The sequence below is a fragment of the Marmota marmota genome, unplaced genomic scaffold (assembly GCF_001458135.2).
Source record: "Marmota marmota marmota unplaced genomic scaffold, marMar, whole genome shotgun sequence".
NCBI lineage: Eukaryota > Metazoa > Chordata > Mammalia > Rodentia > Sciuridae > Marmota > Marmota marmota.
In genome coordinates this window covers 5,035,128-5,052,369 of record NW_026000171.1, presented here as the reverse complement: position 1 = coordinate 5,052,369, position 17,242 = coordinate 5,035,128, and the positions used below count along the sequence as shown (strand labels likewise).

The 17,242-nt window shown below is 55.4% G+C and overlaps 1 protein-coding gene across 4 annotated transcripts in view; it reads left to right on the top strand.

Annotated features, from left to right (window-relative positions):
* Tspan9 (tetraspanin 9) overlaps window positions 1–16,460 on the top strand; it is a 192,534-nt gene extending 176,074 nt beyond the window's left edge. For all 4 annotated transcript variants that reach the window (XM_048787685.1, XM_015500755.2, XM_048787686.1 and 1 more), the window contains 6 exons: window positions 9,115–9,306; window positions 9,639–9,713; window positions 10,901–11,002; window positions 11,628–11,759; window positions 12,130–12,213; window positions 13,019–16,460. In XM_048787685.1, the coding sequence (XP_048643642.1) occupies window positions 9,115–9,306; window positions 9,639–9,713; window positions 10,901–11,002; window positions 11,628–11,759; window positions 12,130–12,213; window positions 13,019–13,090 (657 nt within the window). In that variant the 3' untranslated portion in view covers window positions 13,091–16,460. The remainder of the gene's footprint in view (window positions 1–9,114; window positions 9,307–9,638; window positions 9,714–10,900; window positions 11,003–11,627; window positions 11,760–12,129; window positions 12,214–13,018) is intronic.
* The last annotated feature ends 782 nt before the right edge of the window (window positions 16,461–17,242 follow it).

Below are 17,242 nucleotides of genomic sequence, written 5' to 3'. Positions count from 1 at the left end.
ATGGAATCTGGGACCTCACAAGCGCTGGGCAAGTGTCCCACCACTGTGCGACATCCCGGCACTCTCCTTGCTCTCAACAGAGGAAAACTTAGGAAGGTCAAGTGACTTGCCAGGGCTGCATAGCACCTCACTGCTCCCCTGGGTGCCAGGTCCTTAGAGCCGGGCTGCTGGCGGTTCTGCCTTCTTGGGGAGAGCCCAGTGGCGGCCGTTTTAATGTGGTCCTTGAAGGCTGGTTTCTTAAGCCCATCCCTGTCTCCCCCGGCAGCCCTGGCTGCAGAGTTCTCTGAGCTTTGATGTCAGGAAAGCCTTTCTCCCCAGACACTCAAAATAAAACAAATGCAGGGAGGAAAAAAAAAATTATAGTGGTGATTGGAAAACCCGTTCTCCAGACTCCTCTGACAAGCTCTTGTGAGTCCTTGGTGCTTCCCTCCCACTTCACAGCGACCTTGGGAGTTGAGACAGTGCTTCGTGCTGTGGTCCGAGGCTGTGTCCTCACCGGGCACAGGAACTCTGGCAGCCGTGGCCCCTGGGGGTTGGACGGTGAGAGCTGCATATCTGCCCCCCTCCCCATTCCACTCCAGCAGGGAGGGCACCCCTTTTGCATCAGACTCTGGGCTGGGATGGCCTGAATTCCGTGCCATTTCCTGTTGAATGTTGACAAGTACCAGAGTATAGAGAAAATGTGTGTCCAGGGTCGTCATCATCCACTGTCCAGCACAGGGCAGTCCTGGGACTAGCTCTGAGGACACGGGCCTCCCATGGAGGGTCTGACAGTGATCGTCACCCTCCCTCTTGGGATGTTCTTCCCCGTGCCTGCCCTGTCAATGTCAGCCACTGACTTCTTGTGTGTTCCCAAGTAGGGACGGGAACCATCTGGGTCCTGTTGCTCTCTTGGTCCATCAGGGCCTGAAGCTGAATCTCGGAGTCCACAGGCCACAGCCTCCTACTGATAGCAGTGGGCAGAGCTGAATGGGTCGAGAGGAGCTTGGGACTATGGAGTCACAGTGTGCCCCTTTGTGCCTTCTCTACACCCACTGAGCCCAGTCATGTTTGCACACCACGCATCATGGGTGGGACGGTCGGGAGGGGAGCGTGGTTCTGCCCTGGCGGGCTGTGGCGGCGGCAGTCGATGTTTATGGACTGGTGAATGATCACTCCTCCTTTATGAGGCTGGCAGGTGCGCTGTATCATCCACTGCTCTCTGGCATCCTGGCCACGCGTCATTTTGTGGTCCTTCTGGGGCCGTCCCTCAGCCTCAGCCCCACGTGGGCCCTCGGGGGGGTTCAGATCTTGCCTCTACCTCCCTTTTCAGGTCCCCACCCAGGGTGCAGGCCTGTGGGTCAGTTGGAGAAGGTGGAGAGAAGCTGTCTCCTGAGACACTTGTCCTGAGGCCCTCTGCTGTCAGATGTGGGGGTCCAGAGGCCTGGGGATGTGGGGGTTGCAGGGCGCGGGGTGAGCACTGTGGCTCCGTTGACCTCCTCCCCTTTCCCCCAGGTGGAGGAATGAACTGTGTCAGGACAGCACAAGGCCTCACTCTGCAGGGACTGGCGTTTCTCAGCCCCCTGCCTGGGCTTTGAGGCCCAAGTCTCCTGCCCCCAGGGCTGGGCCTCCCCAGAGTCCATAGACACTGAGGTGGAGTGAGGCCCTCAGAAGGGCAAATGCCCTGTGCTGAGGCCAGGCCAGAAAGATGGGACGTGCTCCAGCCCAGGCAGCTCGCCCCTCCCTGGACGAGAGGACACCAAGCCCTTCGAGCAGCCAGGACTGCTGCTGATTGATTGGACATATGCCCCCCTTCCCAAGGCCTCAGCACAGTAGAGGGTGGCAAGGAGCTGTCCTCCACCTTAAGGAGCCCCCTTGTCCTGCGCTCCTCACCCCCTCATGCTCCTAGGCTTTCAGTTGAGTCTCATGGGCATCCCTGTTGGCTGATAGGGGCTCTGGGTGAACTGGGGAAGGGGTGACAGAGCTTGCTGGAGAGAACTGGCCTCCTCAGATCATACGATTCAGGGGTCATAAGAGCATAGAGACGGGCAGCTCCCAAACACTGTCCCTAGCCTCTGACAGCGTTTCAGTGTTGTCTCTTAGGCCATCTTATTTAAGAGAATAACCCCATTCTGGAATAATCAAATGTAACTGGGTTGTAGATATGCAAATGCTTTACATAATGTTTATTTGGAGGAAAATTAGGCCCAGAAATATGGGTGTGATCTCCCTGTCACCTATAAGCTGGTGAATTGGGAGCTGAGAAGTATAGTTGTGAAGACTTTGAGAGAGAGAGAAAAAAAAAGGGGTCCCAAAGAGAATGACCAAGGAATAATGCCACTTGGCTTTAAATTATGTGCGAACAGTGTGAGAAAACAGCCATGGCTACCAGTCAAGCTGATGGGGCTTAGGCTGGATTAGGAGAAGTATAGAGCTCAGAGTGTGGGAGGGTAGTGTGGTATCTTTGTACTCTTGTGCTGGTCTTCCTGTAGCTGGAGTCTGACTTTCAGTTTGAGAGAGAGATGAATAGTGGAGGGTGACTCAGAGGTGAAAGATGTAAAAGCCCTTAAATGGGCTAGGAGGAGACTTGGGAAAGAACGTCGTTAGATACACATCGTCAAATATTTAAAGGCCTGTCCCACTTGCCTCTTGGTGAGCTTCTTGGGCAAAACGAGGACGGATGCACGTTAGCCACAGGGAAGTGGGTTCTTGAGTTAGTAGAAAGAATTCTTGAGCAGGATTATGCAAAAAAGAGGAAGGGGTGCTCGTCAGATGGCAAACACCGAGACCTGGGTGCCCGGCATGGTTACCGCCTGCTCTGCAGAGCTGTGATCCTCCTGCCTGCTGGGTGACTTTGGCAAAGCCATATCTGTGACTTTGTCCCTTCATTTCCCTCCGTGCAGAATTGGAAGCACGATCCTGCTCTCCCCTCGTTCCCAGTCCCGCCTGTGTCTCTCTTTACGGCTTTGAGAATGAATGAGCAGCCGGGGCCCCTGGAGGCAGGGGCCGTCTGAAATACAAAGTAGCAGCCCCTCTCCTGGAGCTGATAGATTGTCTCTTGCCCTCTGCAGTGACGTTCTTGGCAGGTTGGCCTCTCCCCGGGTGGGGCGGTTTGTTATTAGACAGCACATCAAGCTGTGAAATTAAAGCAGTTTTGATTTTCTTTTATTTTCCATATCTACTAATTTATTAAATGCCATTAAACTCTGGGCCTGTCCCCGCTCATTGAAAGCAATGGGGAGGGCTGATACCTAGCAATTGAGAAGTTCCTGCAAGTACAGAGGGGCTGAGGGTGGCAGGGGTGCCAGGGGCTGAGCTGGGGAGTTACCAGGGACATCAGACCCCCCAGGCCTGCTGTCTGATGGGGCTCCGCGAGCACAGGAGGGAGAGGGGATTCAGATGCCCGAGGGTGCACAGGGCTCTGATGGGGGCTGCCCAGTGAGCAGGCGCCACACCCCAGGCCAGTGAGGAGCTGAAGAGGGGTGAGTGGCAGGAACTTGGGGGCCCTGGGGGTTCTAGTTGGGAGGATAGGACGCATAGAGGGCTTCTTTTTCAAGTGGTTGTATGTGTCCAGATCTGGTCCTGTACCAGGCTATGACCTGCAGAGGTCCCCCACCTAAACCCTCTTCCATTTGTCCATCTGTCCAACTACCTATTCGTCTATCCATCCATGGAACAAATGTTGAGTATTCCAGACATGTTCTGGACCTTATGGTGGAAGAAAATGGATGAACCATGGACCTGGATCCTGGATCATGTTTGGTGAGGGTGGGTCGCGTCTACACAAAGGTCGGGGGTCCCTGACGTGCTGCTCTGAATTCTGCCTTGTCCAGGTCATTCCCGGGAGGAGCCACCTCCATACTGGTGAGAGACTGGGCTGTGAGAGGATATGGGTAGTGGCTGTCCTGAGCTCGTGCAGGTTGGGGTAGACGCTCAGGAGGGAGGACAATGTGCAGGCCCTATTGCTGGAGAAATGGTGCCCAGGTGGCCCATACATAAGGACACATGGCAGATCCATATATTAAGACTACAAATCAATATGATTTAAATTGAAGATGAGGAGAAATGCTGTGGGGACATGAGGCTGATTAGCACTGCCTTAATAAGTGAGGGAGTGTGGAGAGCTGGCCTGAAGCCCGACACAGCCTGCCTGGGCCTCGGTTTACCTGCTGGGCATGTGTTGGGTGGGCCCCAGGGAGCTGAGGCTTTTCTCATTGGCTTGTGGGCTCCTTTCTGTGCCCAGGGCTTCTCTCTGTGCCTCTTGTGCAGGGCCCAGACAAGATAGCTCTGGAAAAGGGGAGGCCCAGCATGGCCAAGAGTCAGGTGCTGTTCGAGGCCACAGGGATGTGGCCATGAACAAAACAGACACCAAACCCTGCCTTCACAGAGGTTCTGGGCAAATGCAAGGGTAGAATTTTATCTTCTCAAATTTGGATGTGGATTTATTTGAAGCCCTAATGGAAGCTATTTTGCAATGGCCTCAGTTGGGGAGGTGGGCAAGGGGAAGGGGAGGCTTATTGCTCAGAAGGTTCCCTAAGCCTGACCCCGCTTGGAAAAGGGCACTGGCCAGGCCTGGACCACACCAGGGGTGGCTGGTGACCTCGGGCCAGTCGTTGCTGACATTGGCCAGGTCCTGATTCCCTGAGTCACACTGCCTCGCCCCAGATTCTCCAGCCTCAGACTTGATTATAGCCCGGTCATCACAGCTGAGACAAACCTCTGGTTTGGGAAGGGAATTTTCCCGAATGCCACCCGCTAAGCTTCTGGCACTGAGTGGAATGTGCTGCCCCAGGCTGTGCCTCCTTCCTGTGCTTGCCTCCCTCTACATGGGGCCACTTCCCTGCCCTGCTCCTCTCCTCTCCCATCCCTGCCTCACCCTCTCCCTGTCCCCTGTACTGCCCTCTTGACCTCCCATCTGTCCAGGGCAGGCTTTGCTGTCCAACTCTGCAACAGACCTGTTTCTGCTGTCCACTGCTCCCCCTGCTCACAGCCACCTGCTCCTGCCCCATCTGGACACTTCCAGCACTTTTTGTGTGTCGTGACATCTCCTTCAGAACCAGCCCTGTCTTTAGCCAGCTCTCCTTTCCCCGTAGCTGTCTTCTCAAGGAGTTGACAGCAGGGGGTGGGGGGTGCCTGGCATGGGGAACTCTATTGACAATTTGAGCCAGGCCTTTCTTTACTATGGGGGATTGTCCTGAGCACTGTGGGTGTTTAGCAGTATGCTTGGACTCTACCCCCTGCATGCCAGGAGCATAACCAAAAATGTCTCCAGCCATGCTGCGTGCCCCCCTGGGAGCAAACTGCTCTTGCTTGAGAACCACTGGCCTAGGGGATGAGAGCAGTTGGCTGAGACTTGGCTAGGATCATGCTGGAAGGGCCCTGAGCAGTGATCTAGTCTAAATCCCACAGTTTAAAGGAATTGGGCCTTGGAGAGCTACAGAATCTTAAGGTCACACCAGGGAGCAGTGTGGCGAGAGGCATTTGGAAAGAGGATCCAGGCAGCTCTATGTGGGCCGAGAAACAGAATCCAGAGGCAGGGAGTGCCGCGGGACCTCGCCAGATGTAGCAAATGCTCGCAGGTCTCCTGGGGAGGAGAAGGTGTAGGAGCCTGCCCGCACAGTCAGGAGGCCAAGTCCCATTCCAGCCTGGCCATGTGTCCATCCCCCTGCAGGTTCCCTATCTGTAAAATTAAGGCCTGATCTTTGTGTTTTCTTCTTGCCTGGAGGCTCTGCTGGTGCTAGGTTTTCCAAAACTGGGGACAGAGGGTTCAGTTTAGCAGGAGACCCTGAAGATTCAGGAGTGTGGCAGCGGGGATGTGTGTGGTACCACCTTGCCCCGTGCAGGCCTCATTGAGCAACAGACGTTTGTGTGCGATGCCCCAGAGCTGGGGGTGCAGCTTCATGGGAAGCAGGGAACAGGCGTAAGGGCTTTGAGAGGAAGGCTTGCCAGGACTTGGGGACAGGCTGCACTCACAGGCAGCAGATCTTGCCTGGGTCTCAGCCTGGGGCCCCGTGGGACCTTGGTGAGAAGGGAAGCAAGGTGTGGGGACAAGGCACTGGCTCTGTTCTCCTGGTAGGAGGCATCTGGACAGGGTGTCTGAGAAGCTTTCAGAGCACGTCGAAGAATGTGGAATGTGAAGTTGGAGAACGAAGTGAAAGAGATGACCAGTCCCCAGAAAGTTCTGAACTGTCGAGGTTTCCCAGGGAGCCCGCCGCCTCGGGGAAATGGAGACTCAGGTGCAGAAGGGACCCCCGGCTAGCTCCCAGTGAGCAGTGCCTTCTGGAAAAGACTGTGCTCCGAGGGCCTCCAGGCTCTGGGGCCTGGGACACCTTATGCATCTCTAACTGCAGGGTGGTGGGGGCATCCTGCAGCTCCAGGGGTCCCAAAGTGAGGTCTGTTTCACAGGCTGTTCTACTGGTGGCAGGTGCCTGCTATAGCAGTTTTCAGCTTTCTCATTCCAGTGTCTGACTTTTAGCTATAAATCTTCGGCCTGAAAATCATGAATTTTTCCAGGGTATGATTAATGAAAGAAAAATTGAGACGGCAGCACAGAAACTGACCAGATTTGAAGAAAGTCTGTTGACAAGTTGGATGCAAGTTTCAAGGGAAAATTCAAAGAGCTTCTGAGCCGGGCTGGAGCGCCACCTAGTGGTCATAGAGGGTAGTGACACCCATTGCCCCCTGCAAAGCTATGTGATGCCCCGTTTCAGCCAAGTGCATTCCTTGGGAACCTTGACCTGGTTCCACCTGGGGCTGCTTCAGAGTATGCAGGGCCACTCTCCACCGTGAGGGGGACCCAGGATGTTGTTCAACTTACTTAACTGATCTCCTATGGCTCCTTGAACCATCTCTGATTTAGTAACACATGGAGATAATCCCTTACCTTATTTTTTCCCCCATGCATGGCCTGGGCCCCCTTTCAGTTTCCCCACTTATCGAAGTCTTGCTTATTCTTCAGGGCCCAGCAAGCCCTGTCAATACTGTCTGTCTCACACTGGACCGTTTCTCACTGCTCCTCCAGAACCACCAGGGTTGTCACTACCTGCTCTTAGCCACCCCCACAGCAGCTCCTCATTGCTCTCTGGCTGCCCCCTTTGCCCTCCAGGGTCTTTTCTCAGAACAGCAGCCACAGTCACCTGAAGACATCAATCAGATGCTGTCATTCCGCAGCTGCAGGAACACGCTGAGAACACCCACATCTACCTACCTGCCAGATCCTGTCTCATCTGTCCCCGGGCCACCCCGCCTCCTTCGTCCCCTACCGTGCTTACTCCTCACTTACTGTGTTGCAGCCACTGGCAGCTTGGCTGGCCAGGCTCGTTCCAACCTGTACAGCCTTTGCACTTGTTGTACCCTTTCTAGAACATTCCTTCTTCACATGTCTCTGTGGCTCACTCTCCCTTTTTGGGGGGGGGGGGGTTGCTCCTCACATGCCACCTTTTCCATGATCCTTCTTTGCCCATCCTGTATCCAGTGACCTTCAAACTATTTCTCTTCCTGGTTTATATCATTGAGAACTCATCTGACTTTGCTAGTGTCATATCTATGTCCCCATAGGAATCTCTTCATGAAGGCAGAGTGTGCTGGGACTGTTTCCTGCCATCTTTCCAGTGTGTAGGACAGGACCAGCACTTAATAACTCCGAGCCCAGTTTGGGTTTGTGGGCTGAAAGAGTGAAGGAAATGCTGTCCCCCAGGGGCACTGCTGCCCTTTCCCTTCACTTTCCTGGGCATATGACAGAGCCCTCTTTGCCTGACTGTGAACTACCTTGTCTCAGCCACATCTGTGGTTTCTCCCTGAACAAGAACAACTTGAAAACAGGGTCTGTCTGTGTTTGCTTCAGGTAGCCACAGCTATGAGTACAGTTCCTGGTACATAGTAGATGCTCAGTAAATTCCTTCTCAGCAAATGGTGCCTGGCATTGGCCACTTCACATACTTTAGTTCACTTGAATTCTCCCAACAGTCCAGTAGGAGGGTAATATTATTTTAATCAAGAAGTTTTCAAGGTCTTATAGCCAGGACAGGCTGAAGCTGAGTATAAAATCTGTGACTCCCAAGCCCTTTCCATCTACAATTTTCCTTGTGTGGAATGTTCTTGCCCTCTATCCTACCCCAAGTTCATCTCCTCCTCTGGACCCCTGTAGCATTTCTTTGGCACCAGCGTGTACTGCCCCAGGGTGGTAGATGCTGTGTTTTTATTACCCCCTTCCAGCCAGAATGGAGGCCCCTGGAAGGCAGGTCTCTAAAGCGCCTGTAGCTTTTCTGGTGTGGGGTGCTGCATGCTGTAGATAATGAAGATTGGTTGACAGATTGATTGGCTCCTCAAACTCAGTACATGTCCCCTGAGCCAGTGCAGGGAGCGGGGAGTATCAGCTATATGGAGCATATAATGAGGCAGATGTTGAGATCTGCCGCCAATGAAAGGGAAGCTTCCCCAGGCAGAGCTGCTGGCTTCCGTCGCAGCCCAGAGGTGCGGGGAGGAGGGTCAGTTTTCGGGTCCCTCACGCTGGTGGCTGGCTTAGTTTGATGGGCACCAAGGGCAGCTGTGAACTCCCACCTCCTGTACTACTTTGGCAGCCCCTCAGCTGGCCGCATGAGAGCTTTTCTCCCTCTGTCTGGGGAAATTTGTTCTTCAGGCTTCTGAGAACAGTGGCAAATGGCTCTTCTGGTTGGGCAACAGGACATACCCGCAGCAAGTTTTCCTTCTGAGAAACCAGACCCCGACGTTCTCTCCAGTGCAGAGACAAGTCCTCACGTGCTTCCCCTGGCCACACGCCCCTCTCCTGGCCTCTGCCCTGGTGGGGCCTCTTTTCTATCTAGTGGAACAGCCCCAATGCTTGTTCCTCTCTAGGGACCTTCGATGTGTTTGCTGCCTGCTTTGCCTCTGTCTTATTTAATTTGATCCTGAGCGTGAACTGATGAGGTTCATGAATCTGGTCTAATCCCCTTCACCAAATGGGGAGGCTGAGGCACAGATTGGTGGGATTCATCTAGGTCTGTGACCATGACCTGGCTGCTGGCCCTGCTCTCACCTGTCTTGTGTCTCAGGGCTGGGGCTGGGGACATGCAGCCCTTGGATTTCCAGGGAGAGGAGTGCAAGTGTGGGTCTAATGAGCTTTTCCTTTCTCTCCAGCTCTGTGGCTGCGGGCTGCTTGGAGTGGGCATCTGGCTCTCCGTGTCCCAAGGCAACTTTGCCACCTTCTCCCCCAGCTTCCCCTCGCTGTCTGCAGCCAACCTAGTCATCGCCATAGGAACCATTGTCATGGTGACCGGCTTCCTCGGCTGTCTGGGGGCCATCAAGGAAAACAAGTGCCTCCTCCTCAGTGTGAGTTGGGCCCCCTGTCCCCAGCCCTCTGAACTCCAGGTCTCCCTGAACTTGGGCAATAGAAAGGGGCAAGGCCTAGAACATAAGCCAACGGGTGCCCAACCTGAGCCCAGGGAAATTGCTTCTAGAATGTTCTGTGCCTGACCACACTCCTGCCCCTAGTTGACCCTCTCCCCTTAGACTCGTGGTCTCTCTGGGTTTCCCTGGGAGGTGGTGGCCCCTTCCAGACCTGGGGTACCCTGCCTGGGTGCTGCCTTCCCACGTCCCTCATTTGCACCTGCCCCTGGCCATCACCTTTATCCTGTGCCCATGCCTGGACTTTTTCTTTCCAGTTTTTCATCGTCCTGTTGATCATCCTGCTCGCAGAGTTGATTTTGCTCATCCTCTTCTTTGTCTACATGGACAAGGTAAGCCTTCCAGCAAGGGAGTGGTGAACGGAATTTCATAGCTGTCACAGCCCAGGGGTTGGGCTGAGACAAGCCAGGGTTCTTCCCCTGGCCAGAGGACAGTGTAGACAGACTCTACCTGTGAAGAAAGTGAATTGACCCAAGAGTTAGGAAAGGCAGCCAGGAAACACCTGGATGGAAGGTGAGGTGAGTTTGGAGCCAGTTGGGGAGTTCGATGTTGTATATAGTCTTAAGAAGTAGAATCCCGAGTTACCCAGGGTGGCCGTCGACTGCCTCTCCCTCCAGTGAGCTCCCCAATACTGGAGGCACATTCCAGGTGACTCTGGTTGAGTAGGGTTAACAGTAGAGAGTAGCTACATCTCCAGAGACCTTCCAGGATAGACCGCTGCTCTCAGACAGCACCTCAGATTAGAAGGATGGCCAGAGTGAGCCCCAGCCACCTTCCGAGGATGGGCGGTTTGTGGCCAACTTGGAGAATCTTCTCAGTAGTGTTGCAGAGCGGTCACCCATGTGCCGGTTTCTTGGGCTTCGAGGCCCTTTTGCTGATCTGCTCCCCATAACTATGTGCATATCTGTTTCTGGGTTCTGGAAGCAGTTGCCCAAACTACACAGAAAGTTACAGGCATCATTAGGATTCGAAACAATAACTCTTTAGTTTTGCATCTGTGAAAGGGAAAAGAAATAGCATGAGGAGATTTCTGTGTCAGCCCTGTTCTTGTTTCTTTATAAGAATTCTTGTCCTTGAATTCTCACAAAATTGACATTCTTCTTCCAATAACACTGGTAAAGCCGAGGTGAGAGAGGCCACGGTACTTGCTCGAGAGGTGGACATAAGATCAGAGCGACTGACTGATCGGCCACCCTGTTTGCCCAGGGTGTGGGGCAGTGTGTGGGGAAGATGTCAGGACAGAGTGGCTGGTGTGGGTGGTGGTCCTGGGCAGGCGGTGGGGGCGTGCCGCCTGCTCTCCTCGTCCTGTGGTAGTGCTGGCTCTGTGGGCCATGCGTTGCTGGAGGTGGCAGGTGACGATGCTCCTGGGGCAGACTGAAGCCCAAGCGCCCTGCCCCCATCCCTGCTGCCTTCCCTCCCCCACCCGGGAGCACCCCTGCCCAGTCCTGGCTGGCCTGGCCTGGGTCAGGGACGGGTGCCATATCCTGGCCCCCTCCAACCTGCAGTGTTCACCTCCCAGGTGAACGAGAACGCAAAGAAGGACCTGAAGGAAGGGCTGCGGCTGTATAACACCGAGAACAACGTGGGGCTCAAGAACGCCTGGAACATCATCCAGGCCGAGGTGAGGGCTCCGGCGGCGTTGGGCAAGGCCAGCGGAAGGCGGGGTGGTGGCCGGGCCTTCAGGCCCCCTATCAGGTGGCGTTTGCCTGAACAAATGGAGCAGGCATTATACCATGGGATACAGCAGAAGAGGGATGAGGAGGTGAGCACGGAGGCCAGGGGGCCCAGACACAGGAGTGGACAGGCCTGAGGGAGCTCTGGGAGTGGCTTGGCTTTGGGGTGAACTGTAGGATTTATCTCACAAGGACTGGCCGCCATGATTGAGCTCGGCTCAGGCAACAAGCTCTGATTCTAAGAGGAAAATAAGTCAGTATTGCCGACACCCCACTTTAAGCCCTGAGAACTGGCCGGTGGACCTACGAGCCACCAACTTGGGATGGTTGGTCTGCACCACAAAGCAAAGAGCTGGAGGTGCTGTTGGGTGAGCAGGGGACTGGAACAGTTGCTTGCCTCCCCCAGGGCTCTACCACAGCCCAAGGAAGGGCAAGAAGAAGGCCCTTTGTCTCCTGACCTGAACCTCAGCACGGCTGCTTCTGAGGGGTTGGGGTTGGCCCAGGCAGGGGACGGCCTGGGTGGGCGGGGCTGGCTGGGTGCTTCTAACAGCTCCTTCCATCCCTGCCGGGCAGATGCACTGCTGTGGGGTCACTGACTACACGGACTGGTACCCAGTCCTGGGGGAGAACACAGTTCCCGACCGCTGCTGCATGGAGAACTCCCAGGGCTGTGGGCGAAACGCCACCACGCCCCTGTGGAAAACGGTGAGTCCTGGAGTCCGCCACGTGGTGCATGGCCTGGCACGGGGATGACGGGCACAGGCACAAGGATGGGCTCTCTGGGGAGTGGGCGGGGACACCAGGGTGGAGTCAAAAGGCAGGGGTGTGTGTACACGCTCGCACACACATGCTGGGCCCCCAGTTGGGAGAGTCCAAGGTTAAGGGTTGAAGGGGGTCTGTGGCTGTGTACCTTGTAGGGGGAACCTTGGGTGGGGTGAGGCTGCTCACAGGAAGGAGGACCAGAATGGAGGGTCAGCGAGGGCCAGGAGGTAGGGCCTGGCAGGGAAAGTGAGGTGGGGCTGAGCTGGGGGAGCTCATGTCATGCCAGTTCCTTCACCTGTGTCTTGCTCCCCAGGGCTGCTACGAAAAAGTGAAGATGTGGTTTGATGAGAATAAGCACGTGCTGGGCACCGTGGGGATGTGCATCCTCATTATGCAGGTGAGGGGCGTCCCGAGGAGCCACGGAGCACCTCTACTGCACCTGACCCGAGGAGGGGGGCATTAAGTAGTCTGTTGGTGCACGGCGGGGCTGAGCTCTGTCCAGCAGTTGTCATCCAGCTTGGGTGGGATGAGCAAGATGGTGCTCCACACTTGCTGGCACCAGGCTGTTGGTGTTGGTGTCGCTCGATATGATCTTCTCTAGTTGCACTCGAGCCAGAGAAGACACACACAGTGTCTCCTGGCCACCAGTTTTACGACTTGAGCAGTGGCATACTATGTGGTGACCAGGAAGCCACAGCTGTCCCCCTTCTTCCTCCTGTGCTGGTCCAGGTCACCACCCCCTTTCAGATTGAGGTCCAAAGACACAAGCACCTCTGCCCGAGGCCTCATGTCCAGTGTTCCAGAACTAAGCATGTGGCTCGGTGTGAATTTCGTCTGTCACCACCACCACCTCCCTCTTTGCCCGTGGTTCTTGTTGGCTCCTGAGTCATTCAGGGTCGGATCCTTCATGCCTTCGGCCTTCACACCTGCCTCTGACGTGTCATCTGTGGAGGGGGGCAGTGGCAGTGGGGCTCTGTACGCATAGCTCTGAGCAGCTCAGCTGGAGTCCACCTGTGTGGCCCTGTGCTGTGTCCCCCGGTAACCTGGGCTGGCTGTTTTCTTCACCCCAGAGCATTTCCCAGCACATGCATGTTTAGTTCCACTTGTGCCGAGTGCCCTGTGACGTTCCCAAGGCTCCCAAGGCTGAGGCTAGATCCTGGGCTGCCGAAGCAACCATCTAAGCCCCTCCCGTTGTCTTTCAGATCTTGGGCATGGCCTTCTCCATGACCCTGTTCCAGCACATCCACCGGACGGGTAAAAAATATGATGCGTGAGCGGGCTGGCGTGGGCGCCCAGCCCCACCCGGACGCTGTGCCAGGGAAGAGGATCTGAAGTTCGTCCCCTGCCTGTGCCCTCCAGACTGCGATCCCTGCCCCACCTCCCTAGTCTGCCCTCCCCCTGCCCACCCACTTCAGCCTCAGACTTCTCAGAGGGCGGAGGGCCCAGTGGGAGGCAGCGCGCAGAGACCTTGGGGCACTGGACACCTGGATTCCTGCACCTGCGATTTGCCAAAGACGACAGGGTGGGCTGGGGGACGCCAAGGAGGAAGTCTCCAGCACTGATGGGTTCCTACCTGCTGCCCTTCCTCACACTGACACTTTGTCCCCAGGTGGGGTGGGGAGCAGAGCATTCCCCCCGCCCCGGGGGAGAGTCTGCCCCTGCGGAGGCCACTGCCGTCCATACCGCCCAGCCAGAGAGCTGGCCAGGGCGGGTCCGACCGCCGCCCGCTGGAGCATCTTGCCCAGGCTTTTTATACCTTACAGTGTAACTTTTTTATTTTATTTTACTCTGATTATGATTATTCAGGAATATTATCTCTCAGATAAGTTTAGGGTTAGCTTTTCTGATTTATAACTTTTTACTGTGTTGATTTCTTTAACGGTTTGAGTTTCCTTCTCCTGTGGGTGGGGAAGGGTGGGGAGATGGGACATCCGTCCAGTTTCCACCCGGATACTCCTGAAGCTGTTGGGTGGGACGCACCAGGCTCTGCCTGAGATGTACCAGGAAGGAGGGGGGATGGCTAGCATGCGGCCCCCTGAGGCCTGGCATCTGTGAATAGGGGCCCAGGAAAGGCGGGAAAGACAAAGGAGCATCATATGGGCATGACAGGGCGTCCTGCACAGGGGCAGTGGCATTTGCTGACCGAGCCAGGGAGGCCAGAGCAGTGGTGGGGTGGGCTGGGGGCCCTCCGGGTAGGTGGCTGGTGAAGGGCTTTTCCAGGACTGTGGCCAAAGCTGACAGAGCCTTGTGCTTTTCAATGGTGAGCAGTTTTTAGTGTGGCCTTCTTCCTCCCTCTGCTGGCCTGGGTGGCTTCCCTTCCCACTCATGCCCAGGTCCCATAACCCCTGTTACTTTCACAGACATTCCTGCCGCAGACTCTGAGACACAGCCCTCTAGTTCAGGAACTGCTCACATTCATTGTCACTTACCTTAGGAGAGGGAAGCAGTCCTCATGGTCAGCTGCTCAGATGGTGGCAGAGGATCCAGGCCCATCAGGAGGGGGAGGCTGAACCGGCACACATGACTGTCCCTGCCAGATTACCCCAGCTGACTACCCTGCTGGGGGAGGAGGGACGGGAGCACGTGGCTCCCAGGGCCCTCATCCCCTTGCGGGGGTTCGTTGCTGTCTGCAGAGGGGTGGGTGGCCACCACATCTTGTATCATCCCAAGGAAATGAGATACAGAAAACCCCAGAGGTTGGGGGATCTTGTCACAGAGGTCCCAGGAAAAAAGGGCAGTCGGTCCTGGCACACACAGACCTGGGTGTGGAGACCAACAGGCGGGTTTTCAGCTATAGCAGGGCACCCCCGCCAGAACTGGGGCTCGTCTATAGTTTAAAAACTCAAGAATCCACAGGACTGAGCTTGAAAAGGTCACCTTGGGGCTCGCTAGGGGCCAGGCGTGTCACTGGGTGGGGCCTTGTGTGGGCAGCTGCCTTTCCCTGCTCATTGCCTAGATCTCTCACCAAACTCCACCTGCCTTGTCTGTTCCCAGAGCTGAAAAGGCCACCAGCCAACCAGTCACTCTCCACTCACCTTCACTAACATAGAAATCGGGACCAGGAGCGCAGGACTTTTGGTGTGTTCAGGATTCATGTTTTGGGGGTGGGAGTGGAAAACAAAGTGGTCTCAGTAAGTAGGACAGAGTGAAAACCACTTCCCTGAGACAGGAGCATGGCGCTGATGGACATCGCAGCGGGGCGGGTCCTGGGGCATGTGGGGCAGGCAACGTGAGTAGAGCTGCTCTGGCCTGTTCTGGTTAGGAGCAGCAGCTGCCTCTCTAGGGCCCCAAATGCAGAGACATTCAGCAACGAGTGTTGGAGCGCAGTGAGACCTGGTGCATATGTTTTTGGTGGTGGGGATGGGTTCATTTATGCCTATCAATGCAATTCTTAATTTTTGTTAATATCCACAGCAAAAGCCTAGTATGTTAGGAGGTGTCTAGCCTCCCTGGCAGTCTTGTTTCTGGAGTGCTTCAGGGTGGCCTCTTGCTCTGGAGCCTTTGCCGCAGTCCCTCCCCACCACTGACCCCACCAGCCCCCTCCTCATCCGTCCATGTACAGAGCATTGTCCACAAGTCCCCAAACTGCCTTTTTGCCTCACCTGTTCCTTCATGTTGCTGAGTCTACATGGGGTGGAAGTCTCCATGCAAGGGCAGGTGTTCTCCTGAGCCCCTTGACCATCCTGCAGAACGGTCCCCACACTATCCGGAAGGCCAGGAAGGTGGCTCAGTGTCTTCTCCATTTCTCCCTACTATGATCTCATTGGGGCCAAATCCCGCCGAGTGAATTCCCTCCCTTGCCAAAGTCAGAGTGAGTTCAATTAGGTCTGATGCAAGCAATTTATAGACCTGACTCACAAAGTCCCTTAGGGTTTGCAGGCGACTTCAAGGGAATGCCTAATGTAGACTCAGCCTTTCCTTGAAGCCATCTTGCTGAGGAGGTGAACTCACGGCTGAGAACTGCCTTGGGGTGGCTGGCGGTGGGTGTCAGGGTGCAAATCTCCCCTGCGCAGCCACGCTCTCTGAGCTGGATCGGTGCCACCAGCCTTCCTGCCAGCCTGGGCCTGCATCTTGGGCCCTCGCCCTGGAAAGGTCGCTGAACACACCCCAGATCCCCTCGCACGTGTTCTGGTTGGACTTGGAACTAGGTAGCCATGCCTCCAGGTTTGGGTGGCTACAGAGTAGATAGATGGATGGAGTGACTGTCTCCTCCTCTCCAGCCCCCTGCCCACCCTCTGGTGGAGGTGCTAACTAGCAGGGACATGGCACAGGATGGGAGCTGGGTGCCAGGTGCTTGGGGTCTCTTCTTTCCCCCTCAGCCCTTCAGAGCCCAGTGACCCCTCTTGTGTTCCATTCTCCCATTTTCCTTTTCTCTACCACTGTGAGGCAGTGGTCCAGGGTGGGTCCTGGCCTCCCTGCCTCGAATGGTGTCTCTGAGGAGTGTGGGCCTCCTGTCCACACCCTGCCCGCCGTCCCCGGGCAGCACAGGAGAGCCTGGAGTGCACGCTTGTTGGTTTCAAATGCACTTTTCTGCTTGCAGTGCCCTACATGTGCGTCCCCTTCATCCCGGTCCTGGCTTTATTGAGCACCATGTTTTTAGCATGTTTTTAAATAAAAATTGATAACGCGTCAAAAGCACAAGCAGACTGTCTCTTCGTGGTGCATTTTGTTCATCTAGCTGTGACTGTGATCTAGTCATTATACTAGTTGGTATGAAGGGCCCAAAGAGTCCTCAGACTCCAGTCTTAGGACATCTAGGACATTTCCCCAGCGGGGACCTCATCTCCCTCCCAGGGTCCTGGTTCCCCGCTGGTGCAGGAAGGGTCTCAGTCCCCTCTGTGGGTACCTGAGGAATCCTGACTCCTTGGGTGACCTGATACCTACGCCTAGATCAGGGGTCAGTCCAAATGAGGCCTGAGCCCTCTACCTGAGAGACCATTGCCTCATCTCAGTGGCTGTCTCCCCAGAAGTGGTCAACCCTATGTGAGGGGCGAGGAGAACATCTCTGATATTCTCAGGGTTCCTTTGAGCCTGATGTCTCTTCTAGGAGTGCAGAGAGCTTAAGAACCCTTCCAGGGCAGCTCTGAGACATTCTCCAAGAAAGCCCAGAAATCACAGTCTGAGGATGGTCACAGGGAGGGGCTGCCCCCACTGCCGTGGTTGGGGTTCTGGTTTACAGACTTTCCTTAGTTGTCATAGTCAACACCACAGGGACGAGTTACAGATGAGGCAGCTCTGAGTTCTTGCCCAGGGTCATTGCTGTGTCACTTGTCCCTGGGATGGGGGCAGGATGAGGCATGAATGTGCACTCAGGTCTGAAGGCAATAGGAGGAGGGGCAGCTCCAAACTCCCTTATCTCCTCTCTCAAGGGAATAGTCACATCTTCAGAATTGTCCCCAAACACCAGTCTTTGGAGCTCTTATTTG